At 40.9% G+C, this 20,421-nt stretch overlaps 1 protein-coding gene across 1 annotated transcript; it reads left to right on the forward strand.

Moving 5' to 3' along the window:
• Positions 1–12: 12 nt before the first annotated feature.
• On the forward strand, positions 13–13,829 carry egln2 (egl-9 family hypoxia-inducible factor 2). Its single transcript, XM_034867233.1, has 6 exons — positions 13–159; positions 629–2,131; positions 10,306–10,425; positions 11,003–11,139; positions 12,184–12,251; positions 12,384–13,829. The coding sequence occupies exons 2-6, from the start codon at positions 857–859 to the stop codon at positions 12,434–12,436; spliced, it is 1,653 nt and encodes a 550-aa protein (XP_034723124.1). The 5' UTR covers positions 13–159; positions 629–856; the 3' UTR covers positions 12,437–13,829.
• Positions 13,830–20,421: the final 6,592 nt, after the last annotated feature.

The raw sequence follows: 20,421 nt of genomic DNA on the forward strand, positions 1-20,421 counted from the left end.
CCCCCCCCCCCCCCCCCCCCACCCAGCTGGATTTTTATTTATAACCGACAAGAAAATCTGATGGGACGCACACACGAGCAAGACAATCCCGGAAATAGCATGCGTACTCTCAGTCTGTCACGTACGCTCACTGTGGATTTGCATTACAGGCTGCCCTAGGTAAGCAGTGTTTAAACAGGTTTGACATTACAGCTGCCCATTTAAACTAAGGTATTTCACGCTCTTAATTGTGTGTTTCAGCTGAATGAATATGCCTACACTGGTGTTGGTATTCTACTTGTTTTGTTAATGATGGAACTCATCATAAGTTGGTAATCAATAGCTGATAAAGGCGATAGCTGTGTAAATCTTTAGGCTGTCTTTTTGGGGACATGTTTCTAAATTCAGTCAGTGGAAATGACAGTCAGTTAAAGTGAGTTTGTGTTAGCCTTTATTTCTCCTACTTACTCAGCTAGGTGCAACAAAGCTATATATTCTACTTGATTATGTTATTTTGTTACACTGTATTCTTTCCCTATGTTATTTAAGGCTAAATGCATAAATGTATACTACTACTTCACAGCTTACTGTTACGAGAGGTCTGCAGTGGGCTATTTTTAGGCCTAACGTGTATCATTTTACTCCACAGATATCCTATATGGCCTCAACATGTTTATAAAACGGATAAAAACAAAAACTCAGCTTGAGAGTACTAAATGAGAGTAACTGGTGAAATAAAGGCACGTAGAAGAGGACTTGGACATGCAACTTCTATTGGCTGTGGCAAAGATCCTCTCCATCAGAGAAAGCAGCAGCTCAGCTAGAAAATGAAGCGAGGACGTGTGCTACGTGCGCATCCAGCAGATGACGAGGTGAAATGGAGAGCTTGGGACACGCGGACCTTTTAAACCCAAGCTCTTCCCGCGGATCCGTCGCTGTTTCAGCCTCGCGGGAGAGAAGGACGAGCGGCCAGCAGAGCGTCTTTGGAGCGGCAGAGATTCACCACACACACCGGTCGGACATGGGGCTCAACGGCTTCTGCGCGGCGCCGGTCGGGAGTCCAACGGCCGCGGAGTTACTCGCGGGTCTGGCCTCTCAGACCGACTCGCCTGCAATCACAATCCCGACGAAGCAGTCCAAAACCGGCGTGCCACTCTACAATGGCGGGGTGGTGCCTCCATCTGCCACCGTGGAGGGAAGCCACGCAGGCGTTTTGGCTCACACGCCAAACGGGTACCCGGTACAACTCAAGGGGATGGCGGGGGTAACAGGCGGCCCTATGCACCCCCTCACCAGCAGAGCCCGTCTGACGGAGAACGGAGACCGGACAGCTCATGAGAAGTGTCCTTTAGTGAAGAGGAGGATCAATGGGGACCTGAAGGCCAGACAGGTGCAACAACAGAAACGCAGAGCTGGAGAGAACCGAGACATGGGGTTAGGAACTCCTAACGGTCTCATAATGGGGCCACTGGGGTTAGGAAGTTCTGTGGACCCGGTTTTTGCAGCGGGAGGCTCAGACTCTAAATGGAGAAGGCTGGCAGATGGGAATGCGGCTCACAAGTCTTCAGAGGCCCCCAGAGGGGCCCGAGCAGTTGCCCCGCTTATGGTTACAGTCAACTGCAGCAACAGTTCTTATAGCAACCAAATGACTATCAATCATGTACACAGTTTCAATCCCCAATCTCCCTTAACCCATCAAACTAACCAGCACAACGGACATAAAGTGGCCTCTCCAGGCCCACCAGCTGCACCCAGCCAGACTTCCCACATCGAGGCTAAGTGCATCCCGACCCCACCACCTTCAGCAGGGGCTGGCTGGTCAGCAGAGCACATAGCCCAGCAGTGCATTATCCCCTGCATGAAGTACTATGGCATCTGTGTGAAGGATAACTTCCTGGGCCCTCAGCTGGGCGACAGGGTCCTGGAGGAGGTGGAGGTCCTAAACCGTAGCGGGAAATTTCGGGGCGGGCAGCTGGTGAGCCAGAAGAGCATTCCCTCTCGGAGCATCCGGGGAGACCAGATCGCCTGGGTCGAGGGACGAGAGCCCGGGTGCGAGAGCATCGGGGCGCTGATGGCTTACATTGATGAGGCCGTCATGTACAGCGCTGCTAATGGACAGCTGGGGGACTGTGTCATCAATGGACGCACTAAGGTGAGATAAGGAACAGGGTGGGGACAGGTGGGGTCAGGTGAGAGGAAATCAGGCAGGGGTATGTCAGAGACAACACAGGCTACAAACAAGCCGCTCAGTCTGATGACAGCATTACATTTTGAGCAAGTTGTGGGTTGTGGTTTATCTGCTCTGCTCTATCTCTCCTCTAATGCTGACATGCAGGCGGGCAAACACACACACTTACACCACAGTTAGAGTGCGAGCAGAAGGATGAGTCCATCTGTGTTTCTGGCACATGTGAGCTTGATAAGGGGGCTGCGGGTTGAGCCTTCACCCTAAACTGGCTCCGTGCCTCGGTATAGGACCTGCCTAAGTTTGCCCCTGTCCCAACCTTCATACCACTGGTACCTAAAAGAAAAAAAACTGTATCTCTTCTGCCATCACTTTATCTTGGACTTTGAAGACAACTTTTTCTATCCCCATTTCAACCCATGCAAACATGGTGCTGACGTAGGAGAGTGTGTGTTTTTTTGCACGTTATCATATCTGATGCCACGTGAGCCGCGTGTTTTCTCTTTATTCTCACGTGACTATCTTAGCTTCTCCTTCTCATTAAGGTTTTTCAAATGCCATGCCCAGTTAGTGAGTTTCCCGGTCTGACTGAAGTCTAGTTTATTCTCAATCCTGAATCTATGTGTCCACTCTACAGTCTTTGTTGATGTTGTCCCCTGTGTCATGTAAATGCAATAGAGTGTAAAACTCTCTCACATTAGGCGACTTGTCTGTCTGTCTGTCCATTTAATTCCAATCCAAACTGTTCCCCAACAATGTTGTTCAATCAATATTTACAATATAACAGATCCAGACAATGCAGATTGATGTGGTTTGAAACATTTGAAACAGAAACAAGACTGTAGAGTAATGTACACACATCATTTTCATAGCAAAGTGGCCATTGTTCATATTAAATCACTTCATAAACACGCAAGATAATTTATCTTAAACAGTCTCCATTAGGCCTGCACGATTGAGGGAAAAATATGAATCACAATTGTTTTCAGCTTAAAATTGATATCATGGTTCTCTGCCAAACTCACAGAAGAAAGAAGTAGTGTTTGTGATGCAGGTGGCTCGTAAAATTAAATGAGAATCGGCCATCAAGAAAAAAAATTAAATAACAATCAGTCAAAAAATAAATAAAATTATTTTCATATATAATTTATATTTTTTTTAGTCAAAAAATCAAAGTTATAAAAAAATGTAATTGTGAACAGGGTGACTGGACAAGGCAATTTGATAATGATTAATCAGGCAGGCCTAATCTCCATCTGTGTTTTTGGTGTACCTGTCTCCATGTTTTATATAATCCTCTACAGCACTCTCTTCACAATGCATTGGCCTCACAGCCTTGTTCACCCCATCTGTGCAACACCACACATAGCACCTTGCCCTCTGTGCACGTCTAGTTCAATGTTGGGTTTCAACAGCAATACGTTTGGCCTCATACCAGCAGCTTTTTCTCTCTTAAATAAGGGCTTTTCTGAGCGGCTTTCAAGTCAAAGCCATGCCTAGACTGTGACAAAATGACAGCAAAACAGGACAGTTCAGTGACTATTTTGGAACGGGTGAGCTAATATATCTCATTTTCCAAGATTGTGCAAATTTTCAGTTTAGAGTGCAAAATACTTGGAACCTCTGCTTACTTATGAGTTGCATTCTACTGCACACAAATGCTGTCTCACTTATAAAAACCCTCTTTATCTGTTGCCACATTGAGCTGCAGCTTCCTTTCATAACTGAAGTGGATTTAATCTGTGAAATCAAAAAGCCATCAAAGCTGTCTCGATTCACCTGCCTGTTCTGAAGAGGAGGCAGCTTCATTTGGTTTAAAAAATAATACTTGAGCTGTGCAGCTTTATTTGATTGTGGTTATGCTATTCACCACTGCATACTTAAAGAAAGTGAAATAAGGGATATTACTCTGCATGTTTCTTTTATTGTATCACTCAGGTTGACACTTGTATGAGGTCTCCAGTATCTATACCTTCAAGAAGCTTATCAGGATGTAATAGTGTGTATATCTATTGCTTACAAAGGTATTCTTTTTCTCTTATTTGGCATGGAGATGAGTGACTTCCAGGTGAAAAACTCCCAAACACTAATTAGCCAGATATCTCCGTTTAACCGTGGTCTAATAAAATATATAAAAAAAACAAAAGTCCTATGCTGCAAAGTACAAAATGTCCTGGCTGGTGTTCCTGTAGAGGAGGGCAGGAGACAACTAAGCGATAGATGCAATGATGGACTGTGCATAAGAGAAAGAGAGAGGAAGTGATAGGAAAGGAGGAGGATCAGTGTGGAGTACATCCAGATAGAAGGTCACCGCGTCTTTACCGTCCTCCTAATCCCCGAACCTTTCTTTTTTTTCTACCTGTTCCTTCTTTTTTTTTTTTTTTTTACTTTCCTTCTTGTCTTTTATTCTGACCTCCTTTTCCCTTCACCTGTGCTTTACTTCATTGCTTTTCCCCTTCGTCTTATCAACCCCCTTATTTGCTACTTGGACAAAATATTTCCCAGCCGTTACCTTGGTAACAGGCCCATAAAGAGTAGAGCTCTGCATTGTGTATGAAAGAGATGTACCAGGAGAGGGACTGGCAATGCCCAACATAATGAGCCACACAGGGAACGTGTCACACGAAGGGGGATGGGATAGACCGGAAGTGAGATTGGAAGGAGCTGGGGGAGCAACGAGTGGGAGGATGGTGTTGAGGGAGTGAGACGGGGCGATGCAGCAGAAACTTCGGCATAATGAGACCGTCTCCTGCAGCAGCGTGTCTTCAGATGCCCCTCCCTTAGAGCTTGACCGTGGTTCCGGAAGTAAAACTCACATTCATTTTCTCCATAAGGATTTTGATTATTAGCCACAAAGTCTAAACCAGAGATCTTCAACAAGGGGTCCTCAGAGTTACTGCAGGGGGGACACAACATATTTTTTTTTTAAACCAAATTGTCTTGCATGAATCGGACATATTGCTAGAAAAGACAGATTTGTGAAAAACAACAACATTGATGATAGGCTTACTGGCTTATAGCTAAGGTATTCACCAAGGTAGCCATCCAATAATTAATAAAAATAATTTTAAAACCATGCCAAAAAATAGTGTTATTTAACAGCTAAAGGCTAAAGATAAAAGCTTTAGGCCACCCACACATTATTGCAACATAATTTGATACAATATGTGTTGTAGGGTCTCTTATCCGTGTCTCTTAGTTATGGGGTTATCAGTTATCAGTCCTTGGCTTAAAAAAACATTGAAGACCCCTGGTCCACCAGACCCACGGCCTAAGGAAGACTGACCACGAGCCACGAGGTTGTGAAACAAAGGTTTATGCCCCTGTAGAAGCCAGAAGTCCAAATGATAACAACCTTGTTTTAAAGCAACACCAAAGCATGTTTCCTCTTCGGTCCCCCTACAGGTTGGAAGTAGAATTGTCCATTACCACTGTCTCATTTGAACTACAGATCTGCTGAGTAATCCCTGACTGCAGTACGTAGATCAAAGACGTAAAGACGCTCGGGTTTCATTTCCCTGGTCTTCTTTTCCTAACCACAACCGTCCCGTTGTTGTCCTGCCCCCAGAAACCGCGGATCGTGTCCCGGCATGTGACGTGTCCTTTCCCCCTTCTTCTTTTCCGAAACCTAACCAGATGCTTCCCAGTAGGTTCTGACCACCTCAAAACAAAAAAGATAATCCCATTTCACGAACTGCAGTGAGAACGGCCACATCGTTTGAGAATGTGCTGCCTGATCTCCGCCACCAGAAGCTGCTACCATTAATGTCTGAGATCGGTTCTGTACACAGTCTTGTACTTTTGCCTTTTTTTTTCCAGTTTTCAAAACGTTCCTTTGCACCAAATCAAATGTGTTATGGTTCGGATTCATCTCATAGCTGGTTGGCTTAAGATCCCTTCCAGAACCAGAGCCGTAGAGCTCAGCAGTGCCACCATGCAGGCTGGAGCTTGAGGTCATACAATGCAGCAACATGCCTAGCTAGCTTGTTTGGATGGATGATGGATGGATAGATATCTAAAAAAAAAAAAAAGAAGCTTCACCTTCTCTTCTCTGCTCCAGCTGCTTTTCTCCATACCCAAATATCTTTGGGTATGGATTTCTTGTCATGCACAACATGCATTTGAAGACATCAAAATAATAGACATTTTCCTCCATATTCTGACACTTTACAGACTATATAATCAATCAATTGTGAAAAATAACCGTCAGATTACTAAATAATGAAAATATTAATTTGTTGTGGTCCCAAAATGCACTTCGCACTTTTGCAAGTTAGAATTTGTACAAGCTATGGACAGACCTCGTCATTTACTCACCCACTCACTCACTTTCACCACAGTCAGAGGTGACTCATGCATAATGAATGCCATTGGTGCCAAAGCAGAGCTGACTCATAGGGGCTGAGCAAATTCTTCCAACCTTTTTTGGTTTATGTTCACATAAAATATAACCACTATAATATTCAAAAACAACAAAAATAGATGACAGTTGGATATTTGATTATGCTTCTAATTTAACAATCTATTCCTTATTAAAGGTACAGACAGCAGCACCTTCTCCAAATATGGTGGCTGCCTGTAACAGAAAACAGAAGCTTTAACATCAGAGCACACAATGTACCACTGACCTATGGACATCACACACAAACACAAGGACACACACACAGATATCACTCGAGTTGGTGTGACTCAGCATTAACTAGAGGCCGATACATTGTAACCTCTTATAGTAAACACTGATCAGTTGACACCAGTCCAGCATTGTTTATTCTGCAGTTAATCCATAAATCAAAGGGTCTAAGGTTAATTATGTCCTCAGAAACCGTTATCCAGCCTGTAGAAGCAGCATGGAACACAGCGCAGATATAGGCTGGGAGGGACAAAGCAGTTCATCATCATTCAGTTTAATTCATCCTTCCCTTTTCTCAAATCCAATCTGGTAGAAACTATTAATCATAGCGGGACCTGATTAACATCATACATTGTCTCATCCAGACTGCTTGTGATTCATCAGCTGTGCTGCTAGACAGTTATTGAGTCAAGTGGTTTCAACCCAGGAGATGGCAAACCTCTGTCGTGCTGAAGTACATACTGTATGCTTAAGCAAGACCTTGGCCCACTCCCAACATGGACTCTCATGCGGTGATGTCAAGGTTGTCCCACTCTGAAATTGAGAGGACTTTGCGGACTCTCTCACAGACTTTTTGAGCCTGTTAAAAAAACGTTCCTAAGTTTGCTTGTAGAAATGACTGTTTTGTCTAGGTCTCTTTTGGAAATCATGATCAAGTTGATTTGTTTTCGTCTGATTTGATCGAACAATATGACGTAGTGGGTACGTTAGTAAACTATTACAATTAAAATAGTTTGTCCATATGAATGAGTAACCGTATCATATCTTTCACCTCTCTTCTTTCTTTCTGTATTTGCATTTCATACATTCATCTTCTCTCTACTTGCACATGCAAGAATAGCACACGCGAGCTACATTAAATATAGCTTCTTCGTCAATGTCATTCCAATTGATTATTTCAGCCCCCCCCCCCCCCACACACACACACACACACACACAGACACACACAAAGGTACATATGTTCTTCCCCTCACTTTTTCTCCTCAACAAGCTGTACTTGCTCTGTTTGTTCAAGCTACTATCCCCTCACCCCTTCTCTCTATCAGCACTCCTCTTATCAGAATATGCGTGCAGCGTTGGAGTTTATTTTTGTTCCTTGTCTGCAACAGCCTGTTCTGACTGCCCGGCCGTCACCTTGGCAACTCAGGTATCTAACCCAGTGATGCTATTAGGCCATTAATCTGCAGACACATTATTGGTGGTGCATGGCAGACAGCTGGTTGATGCCAATTAGACTTTCACTCACTGTGGGCACAGCTCTTGGCAGAGATGAAGGGGCAAGGCAGAAACGACAGATAGGATCGAGACGTGTTGTGTCACGCTGTGTGACTGAACGTTTGTGTGTGTGTGTAAGCTACTGACAGAAGGAGATTGTAACCCGTGCATATGTGTGTGAAACTGATTTGAATACCAGTGTATTATAGTGTGTTTGTAAAGCCTAGAGATGCTAGAGAACAAATAACATAAACCTCCATCTAAATTGTATGCCTGTCTTGTGCAAGGTTTGACATAGACGTGTGTGTGTGTGTGTGTGTGTGAGTGTGTGTGCTGCAGGCTTGGGCTGAGCTGTCTGCTCTGGCATATTAAATGTTTATCGGGGTTAATTACAGTTGTTAAGACTGGAACCATGTTGATAACAGCTGTGTACTGGGAAAACACACTTCCTTGAATAAAGGCAACAAAACACTCATCATTATGTGTATAGAGTAAATCCATCCTTGAACATGGAGTAGTTGTATTTAATTTCATAAAAAAATCAATGTGCATGAGAAACAAACAAGACACGCTCTTTAGAACATTGGGCCATGGCGCTACTACGGGTCAAAAACTCAGGGTTGCTTTATCCGAGTTGTAAAATACAAACGAAGAGAACAAATGACAAACAAAATTAAAGGAACTGATCACGCTAAATCACATTCAGATTACAATAATTTGTCTTATGATCACAATCAGCACATATTTTTCTTGTGTGCGTTTGACATTGACGTTGACGCAGCAGGTCTGCTCGTCTGCCCGAGCTCCGGGGCTAAAGGTCCGGAGGTTAATGAGCTCTGACTGCGTGAGTTAGTCAGTAATGAAACTCATTACTCATTTGGCTGTGAATGACGAGAGGAACTCTTCATGTTCCTCTTGTGGGGAGCACACTGCCCTCCTCTGCGGACTCGGCAGTGTGCTCCCCGCAACAGGACCAAGAGGTGTTTCTCTCGTCATTCACTGCCAAATGAGTAATGAGTTCTCTGACCGAAGCCCTCCCACACTAAACCTCACTTATATTTGAGTTTCACAAATAACACGAGAACGGGTGCGTTTGTCCTAGAAATCTGTGCAAGTGCTGTCTGATCTCCTCAGGGTTAAGACTCTTTCACTGTGGTACAAGGGCTTACAAGATAGCTCGTCAGGCGAGTTAAATCAATAGTGCAGCAGTGCAGAACCTGTTAGTCATAAATGATAGCGTCCATGAACAGAGCTGAAGCGATGCTGTGACTCCTGATATTGGAACTTGTGCTTCCCACGTAGAACAATATAAGTTGAGACAGTAACGCTATCCTTCTTTGTTGTCAGCCTGAAGCGATAAAAGAGAAGTTATTACTCTACACGCTGCCAACTATCATCACCTGGAATCTCTCTGCGTCGGCGTAGGCTGATGTCAGTCAGTGACTCAGCTGTAGACCTTTCCTTCTCTGTCTCAGCACAGCCAGAAAATACTGATCCCTAGCCGCAGCCGCTGGGAGACAGTTAGAAACTATTTACACAACTCCAGCATGAAACATGAGCTGATGGTACATCATAGTGACACCAGGCTGCTTAACGCAATCTGGTGCAGTACATTTACAGTGCTATCATACTCCCATAGTGGCCCTGGTCTGGAATGGACATTGACTGAAGTGCTCTCACGCAGGTCTTGGTTCCCTCGGAGTCCCCAGAGAAAGCAGCGCTCCCCTGCTTCACAGCCTTCAACACATAGACGTCAAGCAGGGGAAATACCAGCGCAAGACCATTGTTTGAACGTGGATATTCTATCTGAAGATTATTTTGTAGCTGGAAAAAAAAAACAGCTGACACAATTCTCTGCTCCTTCCCCTCTCGTGACTGTGTTTCACAAATTACATCATGGGATATTGTATTAGGTGTGACAAAAAGTCCACCTGGAAAATCGTTTACAATGGAGCAGTGGGAGAGCCAAATGGCGAGAGAGAATAAATACCTTAGGTCACTGCTATCTTATCCAGCACGTGTTGTCAAAACTATTAAAAAAAAAATGCTGTCAATGAGGCTGCATCTCGTGTTTTTGTTTACAGTCTTAACCCTATTTCTGTCATTTCAACAGGTTTGCATTAGTTTCTTAACAAAAGCTGTTAAACACACATCTCCATGCTGGAAACGTGCGTGTTGGCCTCTTCTGATCTTTCTGTGATGTTTTAACCTTGTTTCTGTCATTTCAACAGTTTTACATTGGTTTCTTAAGGTGGAGAGAAATGCTCAGCTAACAATGCCACGCCTTCTGTTTTAGGCAATGGTCGCTTGTTACCCAGGGAACGGGGCAGGGTACGTCCGTCATGTTGACAACCCTAACGGTGATGGACGCTGCATCACGTGTATCTACTATCTCAACAAGAACTGGGATGCCGAGGTAAATTATTCATTTCATTTAGAAAAAAATTGCTTTTTAAAAAAACACGAGTACATCACCTAAATCTTTGTTCACTTCAAGTACATATTTTAAGCTTCCTTTCATACTATTATTATATTATATTTTTAGATGGGAGGTTTTTATATTTTTAATATATTATTTTATTTATTGTGTCCACTTGTATAACCAAGTTCTATTTTTTTTTTTTTTCTGTTAAATTTGTATTTTATTTAGAATATTTATTTTTCCTTTCACTCATTTATTTCCCAAGGATTGACAATCATGTTTAAGTATGTAACTTGATTCTTTTCTACTACAGTATATATTATGTATCTAATTTTCTTCATTAAACCAGACAAAGATGCATATTTGTTGTGCTGTATTATATGCACCAATGTGTTCCTAATACAAATTTGAATAAAAACATGAGTAGGCCTACATTGCTGAGTAAATAAGGATAATTACAAAAATAAAGTATTTCCAGCACTGTCCAAAAACACACACACCTGATCCAGACAGGCTGAAACGTACAGTGTGTACAGTACGCTGAGTGACTGTGTTATGTGGGCGTTTGTAGAAACAAGGAGGGTTGCTACAGATCTACCCTGAAGGCAAAAATGTGGTAGCCAGCATCGAACCTTCGTTTGACCGGCTGCTCATCTTCTGGTCGGACCGCAGGAACCCCCACGAAGTCAAGCCAGCCTACGCCACTCGGTCAGTCACTCACAAGCATGCTATACACGCATGTAAAGTTATGTTATGGTAGACAGATAGATGGCCTTTATTATTAGACTCACGGACCATCAAAAACAACAACAAAGGAGATACAGATACACAAGACAGACACCAGGTTTCATTTATTTTATTTTATACACCATGTTCATTAAAATGTAAAAGTGTAAGTGAGTAGATTAATTATTTTACAGTTTGCACTGGAAAAAGAGATTTTTTCATACATTTTGAATTAACGAGACACACGCGCACACACACGCGCACACACACACACACAATGTGCTTTAGCTCTTCTTTTTCTCCTTTCCTGCTCTCTTCTCAAGGAATGCTTGTTAATAAATTGAAATTACGCATACGGTTATTTAGATCATAGCATCAAGTAGTTGTGTCCATCGAGAGTACATGACACACTGGTTTTACTCCCGGGTTTCCCTCTTCTCTACTCGTCTCCATCTGACTACTGGGGGGCGAGGTGGAGCCGGAGGCAGGAAGTATGTGTTTCCTGAGGGGTCTGTGGGAAGTAGAGGGGAGGAAGGTTCGATTGCAGGACTCATGCTGGAGAGGCACCGACGTTAAGAGACAGGAATAAACAACACAGCCCCACCGGAGAGACTAGAAACTGTAGAAATTAACCCTCTGCTGCCCCTGGACAGCTGCTGCCGTCTGCTTTTCACTGTCATGCAGAATATTATTTTTTAATCTGTTGTCTCTAGTCGGGTCAAAAATGGCCTTTCAAAGATTGATTTTTGATTGAATTTTTGAAGGGAAATTTGGTCCTTATCACATACAGTTTTTCAACTGCTAAGCTACTTTATGTACTCCACCTAAACAGAAAAAAATGAAATGTAGATCAACTGTTTGCACTTCGTAATTCAGGACATTTTAAACTTGCTTAAACTTAAGCCCAGTTTATTTTTTCACTACAAAACCGCTCCTTTTGTTTTGAGTTTTACATTGTAGTGAGAAAAGAGATTATCTCTTTTCGTAATATTATTAAGATCTATTTGTCCTTTTTGTGCTTTACAGCTATGCCATCACAGTCTGGTACTTTGATGCCAAAGAGAGAGCTGAAGCTAAAGAGAAGTACAGATTGGGTAAGCTTTCTTTTCTTTAGTTGTAGTTCAATATTCACTTTTTTTTTTCTAGCTTGATTATGCACGGTATCACCTTTGGTGCAACTTAATTTTGTACGTAATTAACATGCTCTTTCTCTATCGCTTGTGTAGCATCAGGACAGAAAGGTGTTCAAGTGCCTGTCACGCAAAACAGCAGGACATAAATCTCATCGAATCACTGGAGAGCACTCCCAAAGTATTATGTGCCTTCCTGAACTGCTAATGGACATCGCGATCAAAAAGGGGAGACACTGGTGAACTGTTAGTCATCAATGCTGCTCCATGCCCCTCTTACAGTGTTAGCTGTCAGATTCTCACCCTGGGCTGCGATGTGATGTTTCTCCGTCATGTGACATCAGGCTGCTGATCAAGGACTTGGCAGATATAGAGCACAACAGACTCCATTAGGATGTGAGACCATAATTACACGTCGTGGCTAAAGAAGAAGAAAATAACTTTGACGTCTCGCTGACTAATGTGTGAAGACCTCAAGCTGAACTGAATTGTTAATTTTTTTTTTTTTTTTGCCTGTTCGGTTATAAGTGATGTGATGTATTGAGAAATCCTTGTTTTTCTCTGCTCTTGTGTCATTTTCAATTCAAACACAAGGAGCATTAATGATAAATCAGGGGGCAGACATTGGGGAAAAGGTGCGCAAGGAGTAGAAATGAATGGTGTTGTCCCTGGAATGTCTTATTACCCTTTGTCTCATGATGTTTGCAAGTCGTTTGTAAAAAAAAAAAAAAAAAGAAAAAAGAAAAATGAGGCAGAGAAAAGAGCATGCAGTCAGTCCAGGTTCAAGCACTAACCCTGAACAATACAGGGACACGCTTGAAAACTTGCAGGAGGAGAACACTGCACTGTAGTTTGACTCTATATAGCACACTAAGTAGTTCAAAAAGTGTTTCTGGACTTCTTTATTCAGTATCAGGCTTGGACTACAATATATATTTTGCAACAGTCTTAAAATGTAAGTGGGACAAAATCGCTGAATAATCCAGCATGGACGTTTTTCCTGTCGATTTTTTTTTTTTACGTAACGTGAAGTGCTTTCTGTATGACACGGCTCACACTTGAGACAAGAGGAAAGCTTTCCAGTGAAGAGGGTAAAAACAGGGCTGTGTGTGTGTGTGTGTGTTTGTGTTTGTGTGTGTTTATTTGTGTGCAGCCTGAGTCTTAACAAGATGGAAACAGTACGTCTCCGCTGTGCAGTGTGGACACATGTCGGACAAACCTGCCCTTGCAAAAGACCATCTACTTTATAAAGCACAGAGCTAAGCATACACTGTATGTGAACTGCAGGGTCAAACTACTGCGTTCTTGTGTGTGGGATTGAGTGTTTGTGTGTTAGTGTACTTGCCCATGTATGTGACAACTTTCGCGGTCTCAAAGAGCGTAGCAAAATTGTCTGCAGATTGGTTAAGAAGAAGGTTATTTAAAAAAAAAAAAAAAGCACTTTATTGTTTAAAATGCCATGCGTTAATGATAGAAAAATATAACTAAAAATGTATATTAATGCCTTCATGCTGGGGATAATATGGTCTTTCAAATGCAATAGAAACTAAAACAATGAGAAATAAAATAACTTGTTTGCCTTTTTTTATTTTGGAATATTTAATTAAACTTGTCTGTTTTTGTACACAAATAATTTTGTTATTGATTTACTGGGGCAAAATCCCAGCTGAATCCCAGTTATATTCAGCTAGAGAGATATGACCAAGGGAGCAGCATAACACACAATATCAAAATAAACTAAAATCAGTCTAAGTCATTCGCTACGTGAGGGATCAAATTACAGAAAACTAATTGCTGGGTATACTTTAATAAATATCACCACCAAGTCCATCTGTCTATTTGGATATGATGTATGCCTTAAATAAACAACATTTTAACATGTCAGAAGAGTTATCAGTTATTAGTTGTCAAAATGGCGGATTATTTAAGTTTTAGTCATTCTAGTTTTACAATGAAGGAAAGTACACCAATGCTCTTGAGTAATAAAGTCTTAATTTGACAGACCAAGAGCTCAAAAAATAAGCGAAAAGTTAGTTTTATACAGTAAAAAAGGTTATTAATAAATCTTGTACTTTGTGACTTTTTGTGCAGGACACAGACACACTCGGTAGGAGGCATGTTAAACATAATATTCAACAACTGGCATAAAAGATAGAAGTCTTAAATGATATGAAGTGTTCTATAAATGTCATGTAGAGTAATTGATAAATTATCCGTTTTTTTAACATGCAGAGATGTTTACTTATTTTTCAAAGTAAAAAAGCCAACACTTATGAACGTTTAATAGGAGTCTGCATCATCTCAAAATGACCCACAAAGAAATGTGGCTATTCCCAGGAATTTAAACACAGACAGTATGGACAAAAAGTACAATAAGCAGAATATCATTTTCTAAATCTAGGGGACTTCGTTGGATTCAAGGTCTGATTGAAATGGTAAATTAAAGAAACCTGAGCCTAGTTAATGTGGACCAGCAGGGTTCTGTAAAACCAACCATTTACTGCATATGTTTTGAGTCACCGTTAAACTGTAGGCTATATTGAGGATGATTAATCAAACGTTCTTCATGGCATTACTGCAAAGATGATCAAAGAGACAAAATGTGTTAAGAAACAAGTACAAAGTTACTTTCAAAATGTCTCTACACCACTGTCATACATATGGATTGTGACTGAAGGTCATGTGTAACATACGTATGTGTTGTTAAATGCATCTTTCCTTGGTATTATCTCAAAATTATCTCAGACAACTAGGCTTTTTGGGCGCCCGAGGCCCAGATAGCTCAGCTGGTAGAGCAGGCGCCCATTTATAGAGGTTTACTCTTCGACTCAGCGGGCCAGGGTTAGACTCTGACCTGCGGCTCTCTGCTGCATGTCATTCCCCCCCTTTGTCTCTCCTTTCATTTCTTCAGCTGTCCTGTCAATAAAGGCCTAAAAATGTCCAAAAATAATCTTAACAAAATAAAATAAAAAAGTGACCTTGTAACAGAACATTGTACAGTAAATACTGTAAGCACACATCATTGATTTATTTAGGTATCTACATACACGTTTAATACATGAAAAAACATTCTGGTCACTAGGTGGCAGAAGAGCTCAAAAACAAATATGCAGCCTAAAAATTGCTTTACGTTGCGCTGACTTGTTAGCTAACGTTAACACTTCCCCCCTTACACCTCTTATAGTGTATCCATTACTTACACATCCAGCATCATTCCATTGGAGTCTTCTTAATGAATACATTGAATGTAAGTCCAATTTTCACTCTCCTTTCAGCTTGGGTTTGGTCTCCAAAAGTATCTGGCACCGCTATGTTAGCTAGCTAGCTGTTCGACATTAACAGCTAGCTAAAGTAGCTGTTTGGTGCTGGGTGCTTAGCATACTGGGTATATATCTATATATATTAAGCGGTTAGTCAACAGGAAATTCACTATCAACAATTACAGGAATTAATTAAATGTTTGAGTAATTTAGCTAAGCAAAAACAAGTGACGTTAATTTGAAGTTGATACGTCAACGTTATTCCCACATTTTGCTACTGTTAATTGACTGAGCGATTATTGCCAACCTTAGCCCTATTACTCGTAGTTTTATAATTTAATCTTGATATAAAGTAAATTGAAGCTTTTTAGTACTGTGTCACTGTTTACTTTGTTAAGGCTAATGTTAGTAACATAACATCACATGCCCAAATCACGTGGACAGATCTGACTCTCAGTCAAAATCCTCATGACAACATGCTGCTAATAAAATTAATGGTCCCTTAAAAATACACTCACATAGAAGAACAGATTATGTTCAATAGTTTATTTACACACATACTGGCACATAAACTATCTCAAAGGAGTAGCTAGAGGTGCAACGATTAATCGATTAGTTGTCAAATATTAAATTAATTGCCATTTGATAATTGGTTTGATTCATTTTTTTATTGAAAAGTAAGATTTATCTGATTACAGCTTCTTAAATGTGAATATTTCATGGTTTCTTCTATCCTTTGTGATTGTAAACTGAATATCTTTGAGTTTTGGACAAAACAAGACATTTGAGATGGATGTCATCTTAGGCTTTGGGAAAATCCACAATTTCTTGACATTTTGATAAATCAAACAACTAATTGATTAATCAAGAAACCAATCAACAGATGTATTGACTTAAAAAAAAAGAAAATTGTTAGTTGCAGCCCTACAGTGGAGTACAAGTGCATGTTAACAGTCTGGAACAAATAAACTGCAGGGTCAGACAAACACACACTGAGGCAACACACCTCTGTCAGTATGGCTTCCTTCTCTACTTTGCACACTCCTGCAGTCTGACCGGAAATAGGAACTATACAAAACGCTTAGTCATAGTCCAAGCGGAATTACAACGTCAACTGGGAGACTACTATGCTTCTCTTTAATTGTTTATTTAATACAGGGACAGTGCATTTTAATGGACATTTCTGTCAATACGCCAGAGTTAGCCAAAAGGCTATTTTTCATCTGCGGTCTCTAGACAGATTGTAACAAGTCACCCAAGGAAGTAAAATTCCATATTTATATAACACCATAACAATTACAATATATTATAATTTGGGTAAAAGTACAACTATTAAAGTTAGATATAAGAAAAGTTAAATATACACTAGAAACATAGCTGACCAACAATCAGACAAGCATCAGACAAAGACATGAACACATATACACACACAAGGCAAGATGCCAACAGGGGGAGCAAGAGCAGGTCAACGGTTAATGGAAATGTTGACAGCTCTGAATTGTCAATGAGCCATTTTTAACTGGATCTTGAATGTACTAAATGTGTTGTTTTTTTATGGTTATGGAGGGGAGGTTCCACTCTTTAGCAGCGCAAACAGAAAAAGTTGTTTGGCCAAATACATTTTTCCCGGATGGGACGACACAGAACAGTAGGACAGGAGGTCGTTGATACAAAGTGGGAACAACAGTGGTCCTAAATTTGATCCTTGAGGAAGACCGGTAGACAGACTAAGGGCGGCCTAATTAAGCGACTGGACTCTGACATGTTGTGAGTGATCAGTGAGGTAGGACTCAATCTGTGTAAGAGCATCTGAGGGAAAATTGAAACTGTGTAATTTCATCAGCAAGACTTTATAATTGACAGTGTCGAAGGCCTTCATGAGATCCAAGAACACGGCACCCACAACCCCACCTCTGTCCGACATAGCTCTAATGTTTTCAATAAGGAAGCAGGTCGCAGTCTCTGTGGAATAATTTGCTCTAAAGCCAAACTGCATAGGGTGAAGAGCATATGGTGTAGTATTTAGATGGTTAATAATTTGTTTTCCTATCAGTTTCTCTGCAACCTTAGCCACTGTGGGCAATATACTGATTGGTCTGTGTGTATCTGTTTGGGATGGAATGAGGGTCACCACTTTTGAAGATGGAAATTACAATATTTTGTGAAATGGACAGACTGATAATTTTAGTAATGGGCCACGTGACTGATGTGCTGAGCTCCTTGCGCATCACTGTGTTCATACCAAATATATCTTTACATGCTGATGGTCTGAGTAACTTAATGGTCTGTTTGACCTCTGATACTGTGATGCTTCTTAAACTAAAAGCAGTTTCACATGTATCTACTGAAGGGAATGTATGTGTTCTCAGATGTAAAACAGTTTGCTATGTTAATGGTCTGTTGTAGTTTCTGTACAACATGGGTATTTGTGTGGCTTGGTTTGTTCAAATAAAGTATAGTATAGTCGACATGTTTTAAATACTAGTTCTGATGGGATACATGAATGTTGGTATCAATAATACTAGCTTTTTATAAATAATAGTATTTTTTCAATACCCTTTTGAGAAGTTTTCTATCTTTTTTTTTATTGGGGAAAAAGGGGGCCGAACTTCTCAAATGATTATTGATGATGAAAACGCTTTTGAGGGAAATTAGGAACTACTGTCTCAAGAAGAAGCACACAGGAGCTTTCAATTCAATTCAATTCAATTTTATTTATATTATCAATTCAGAACAAGAGTTATCTCAAGACACTATACAGATAGACCACACTCCAAAATTTACAAGGACCCAACAGTTCTAGTAGTTTCCTCCAGAGCAAGCAGCAGTGCGACAGTGGCGAGGAAAAACTTCCTTTTAGGCAAAAACCTCGGTCAGACCCAGGCTCTTGGTAGGCGGTGTCTGACGGGCCGGTTGGGGTTAGAATGAAGAGTGGCAATAACAAAAATAGAAAAAATTAGTAGTTTGTAGCAGTTCTTTGTAGTAGTTCATGGCATAGCAGGACGCTTTCAGTAGGCCTACTTGACAATTTCAGTAGTCAAGTGCTATGGACACATTTCTGTCTGTACCAAAAAACAAAACAATTGAAGGCTGAAAGCCAGCCCTAACCATGGCTGGTTATTCATCAAAATATACCAGATCAACTCTGCTAAAAACGTATGCTGAATAAACATTCTAATGACTGCAACTGACTTCTTACAATAGGAGTGCCTTTGTACTTTTTATTTTAAGGTCAGCATAGTATGAAACCCTTGCAGCTGCTCTGCCAATGCCCAGACTCTGTAGTAGCTACGTATTGTTAACATGTCTTTGATACCGGGACTTTGATACCAGTTCCTAATGGATACCGGTTCCTAATAAATACTTTTTTCAGTACCAATTTAATAAGACAAAGACAAATTACAACACAACGGCAACAATCTTTTAATTTAGTCTTCAAATCCTACTACATGAGTCCTGTCTCGCTCAACTGGCCACATGACGTTTTTTTTAGCATTTTTTTTCGATACTCGATACTTCAAAGGCAATTTGGTCGGAACCTTATAAGTAGTGAGTTCAGTACCCAGCCCTACTCTGTAGTAATAACAACGGAGATTTAATATGATGTTCAACGTGTTTTAAGCAAGGAACCGCTTAACTGAAAAAGAAACAAAGCCGGGACCCCTTACTACAAGTATTGCATAAAATTAAGCTGCATAAACGGGATCTTCAAAGTGTAGCGTGGCCTAAAGCCTTTACCTTTTTAGTGCATCAAATACTAAGCTATTCAAATAATTTTTTGCATGGTCATGTTTTTATATAGCACAGTGAATCATTAGGATTAACTTGATGTGTGAAAGGCTACCTTGGGGACTACATTCTTACCTATAGGCCAGTAAGCCTATCAAGGTTTATTTCACAAATAGGATGATTAATAAATGCTGATAATATCTTGGAAATTATGTTAAAACATTTAAAATTCTGAAAAAGACCTTAAAAAAATGCCCCACCCCCTGCAGTAACTTTGAGGACCCTCGAGAAGATCTCTGCTGAAAGGGTATATTGTATTAGCTAAATATTTACATGACCCCAGGCTACTTTAGTACCAGGAAGGTTAACCAACAGTATTGTCACACAATTCATTTTCATTGTATCCGACTGGAGGGGGTGTTTTTCTTAGACAGCTACATGGCAAAATATCTGTTTTTTTGCTGTCATTTCTCTCCACCTTGTGGCTTTTTTCCTTCATAGCAGTTGAGGTCTAATTGTACCTGTAGTGCCGTGTGTGACCACCAGAGGTCAGAGCGTAACATGAAAGGTCTTCATGTGTCACACACTGTTTCTGAATTGTAAATGGTTCTCTTTGTGTAGTTTGACTTAATGTAAGCTTTGCAAGGAATTTGTCCCTCTCTCTGCCTCCATTTTTATCTAAACTGTATGGATTGTGAAGGAACACACACACACACACACACACACACACACACACACACACACACACACACACACACACACACACACACAAACACACACATGCATGCAGGACATGAGATGTTGGCAGGTGCAGTCAAAAGCATGTGCACTTATGCAATGGAAACACATTCTGCACATGCTTGGCGGCCTCTAACTCTACAGTATATTATATTTTTGGCGTCCTGCCTTTTCTGCCAACAAGCACGACATCACATGGAAGTAAATGTTTTTCTTTATGGGGGTCTTCACTGGGGTCTGACATTTTAGTTTTACTCTGAGGTCACAATGATGCAATCCTTCCAAACTACTACTCTTACTATAAATAGTTGACTATGTACATGTTATTCTGCACCTGGGTGGAAAAATAGTGACTGTTGGTTCAATTCCTGAACAAGTCACTCTCTCTAATACATGTTTTGCATGAC

Source organism: Etheostoma cragini, chromosome 3 (genome assembly GCF_013103735.1).
Source record: "Etheostoma cragini isolate CJK2018 chromosome 3, CSU_Ecrag_1.0, whole genome shotgun sequence".
NCBI classification, from domain to species: Eukaryota; Metazoa; Chordata; class Actinopteri; order Perciformes; family Percidae; genus Etheostoma; species Etheostoma cragini.

Coding starts and splice junctions, on each gene's coding strand:
- egln2 (XM_034867233.1), top strand. CDS start 857: ATGGAGAGCTTGGGACACGCGGACCTTTTAAACCCAAGCTCTTCCCGC. Junction 2,132..10,305: donor TCATCAATGGACGCACTAAG/GTGAGATAAGGA, acceptor CTTCTGTTTTAG/GCAATGGTCGCTTGTTACCC. Junction 12,252..12,383: donor TAAAGAGAAGTACAGATTGG/GTAAGCTTTCTT, acceptor TCGCTTGTGTAG/CATCAGGACAGAAAGGTGTT.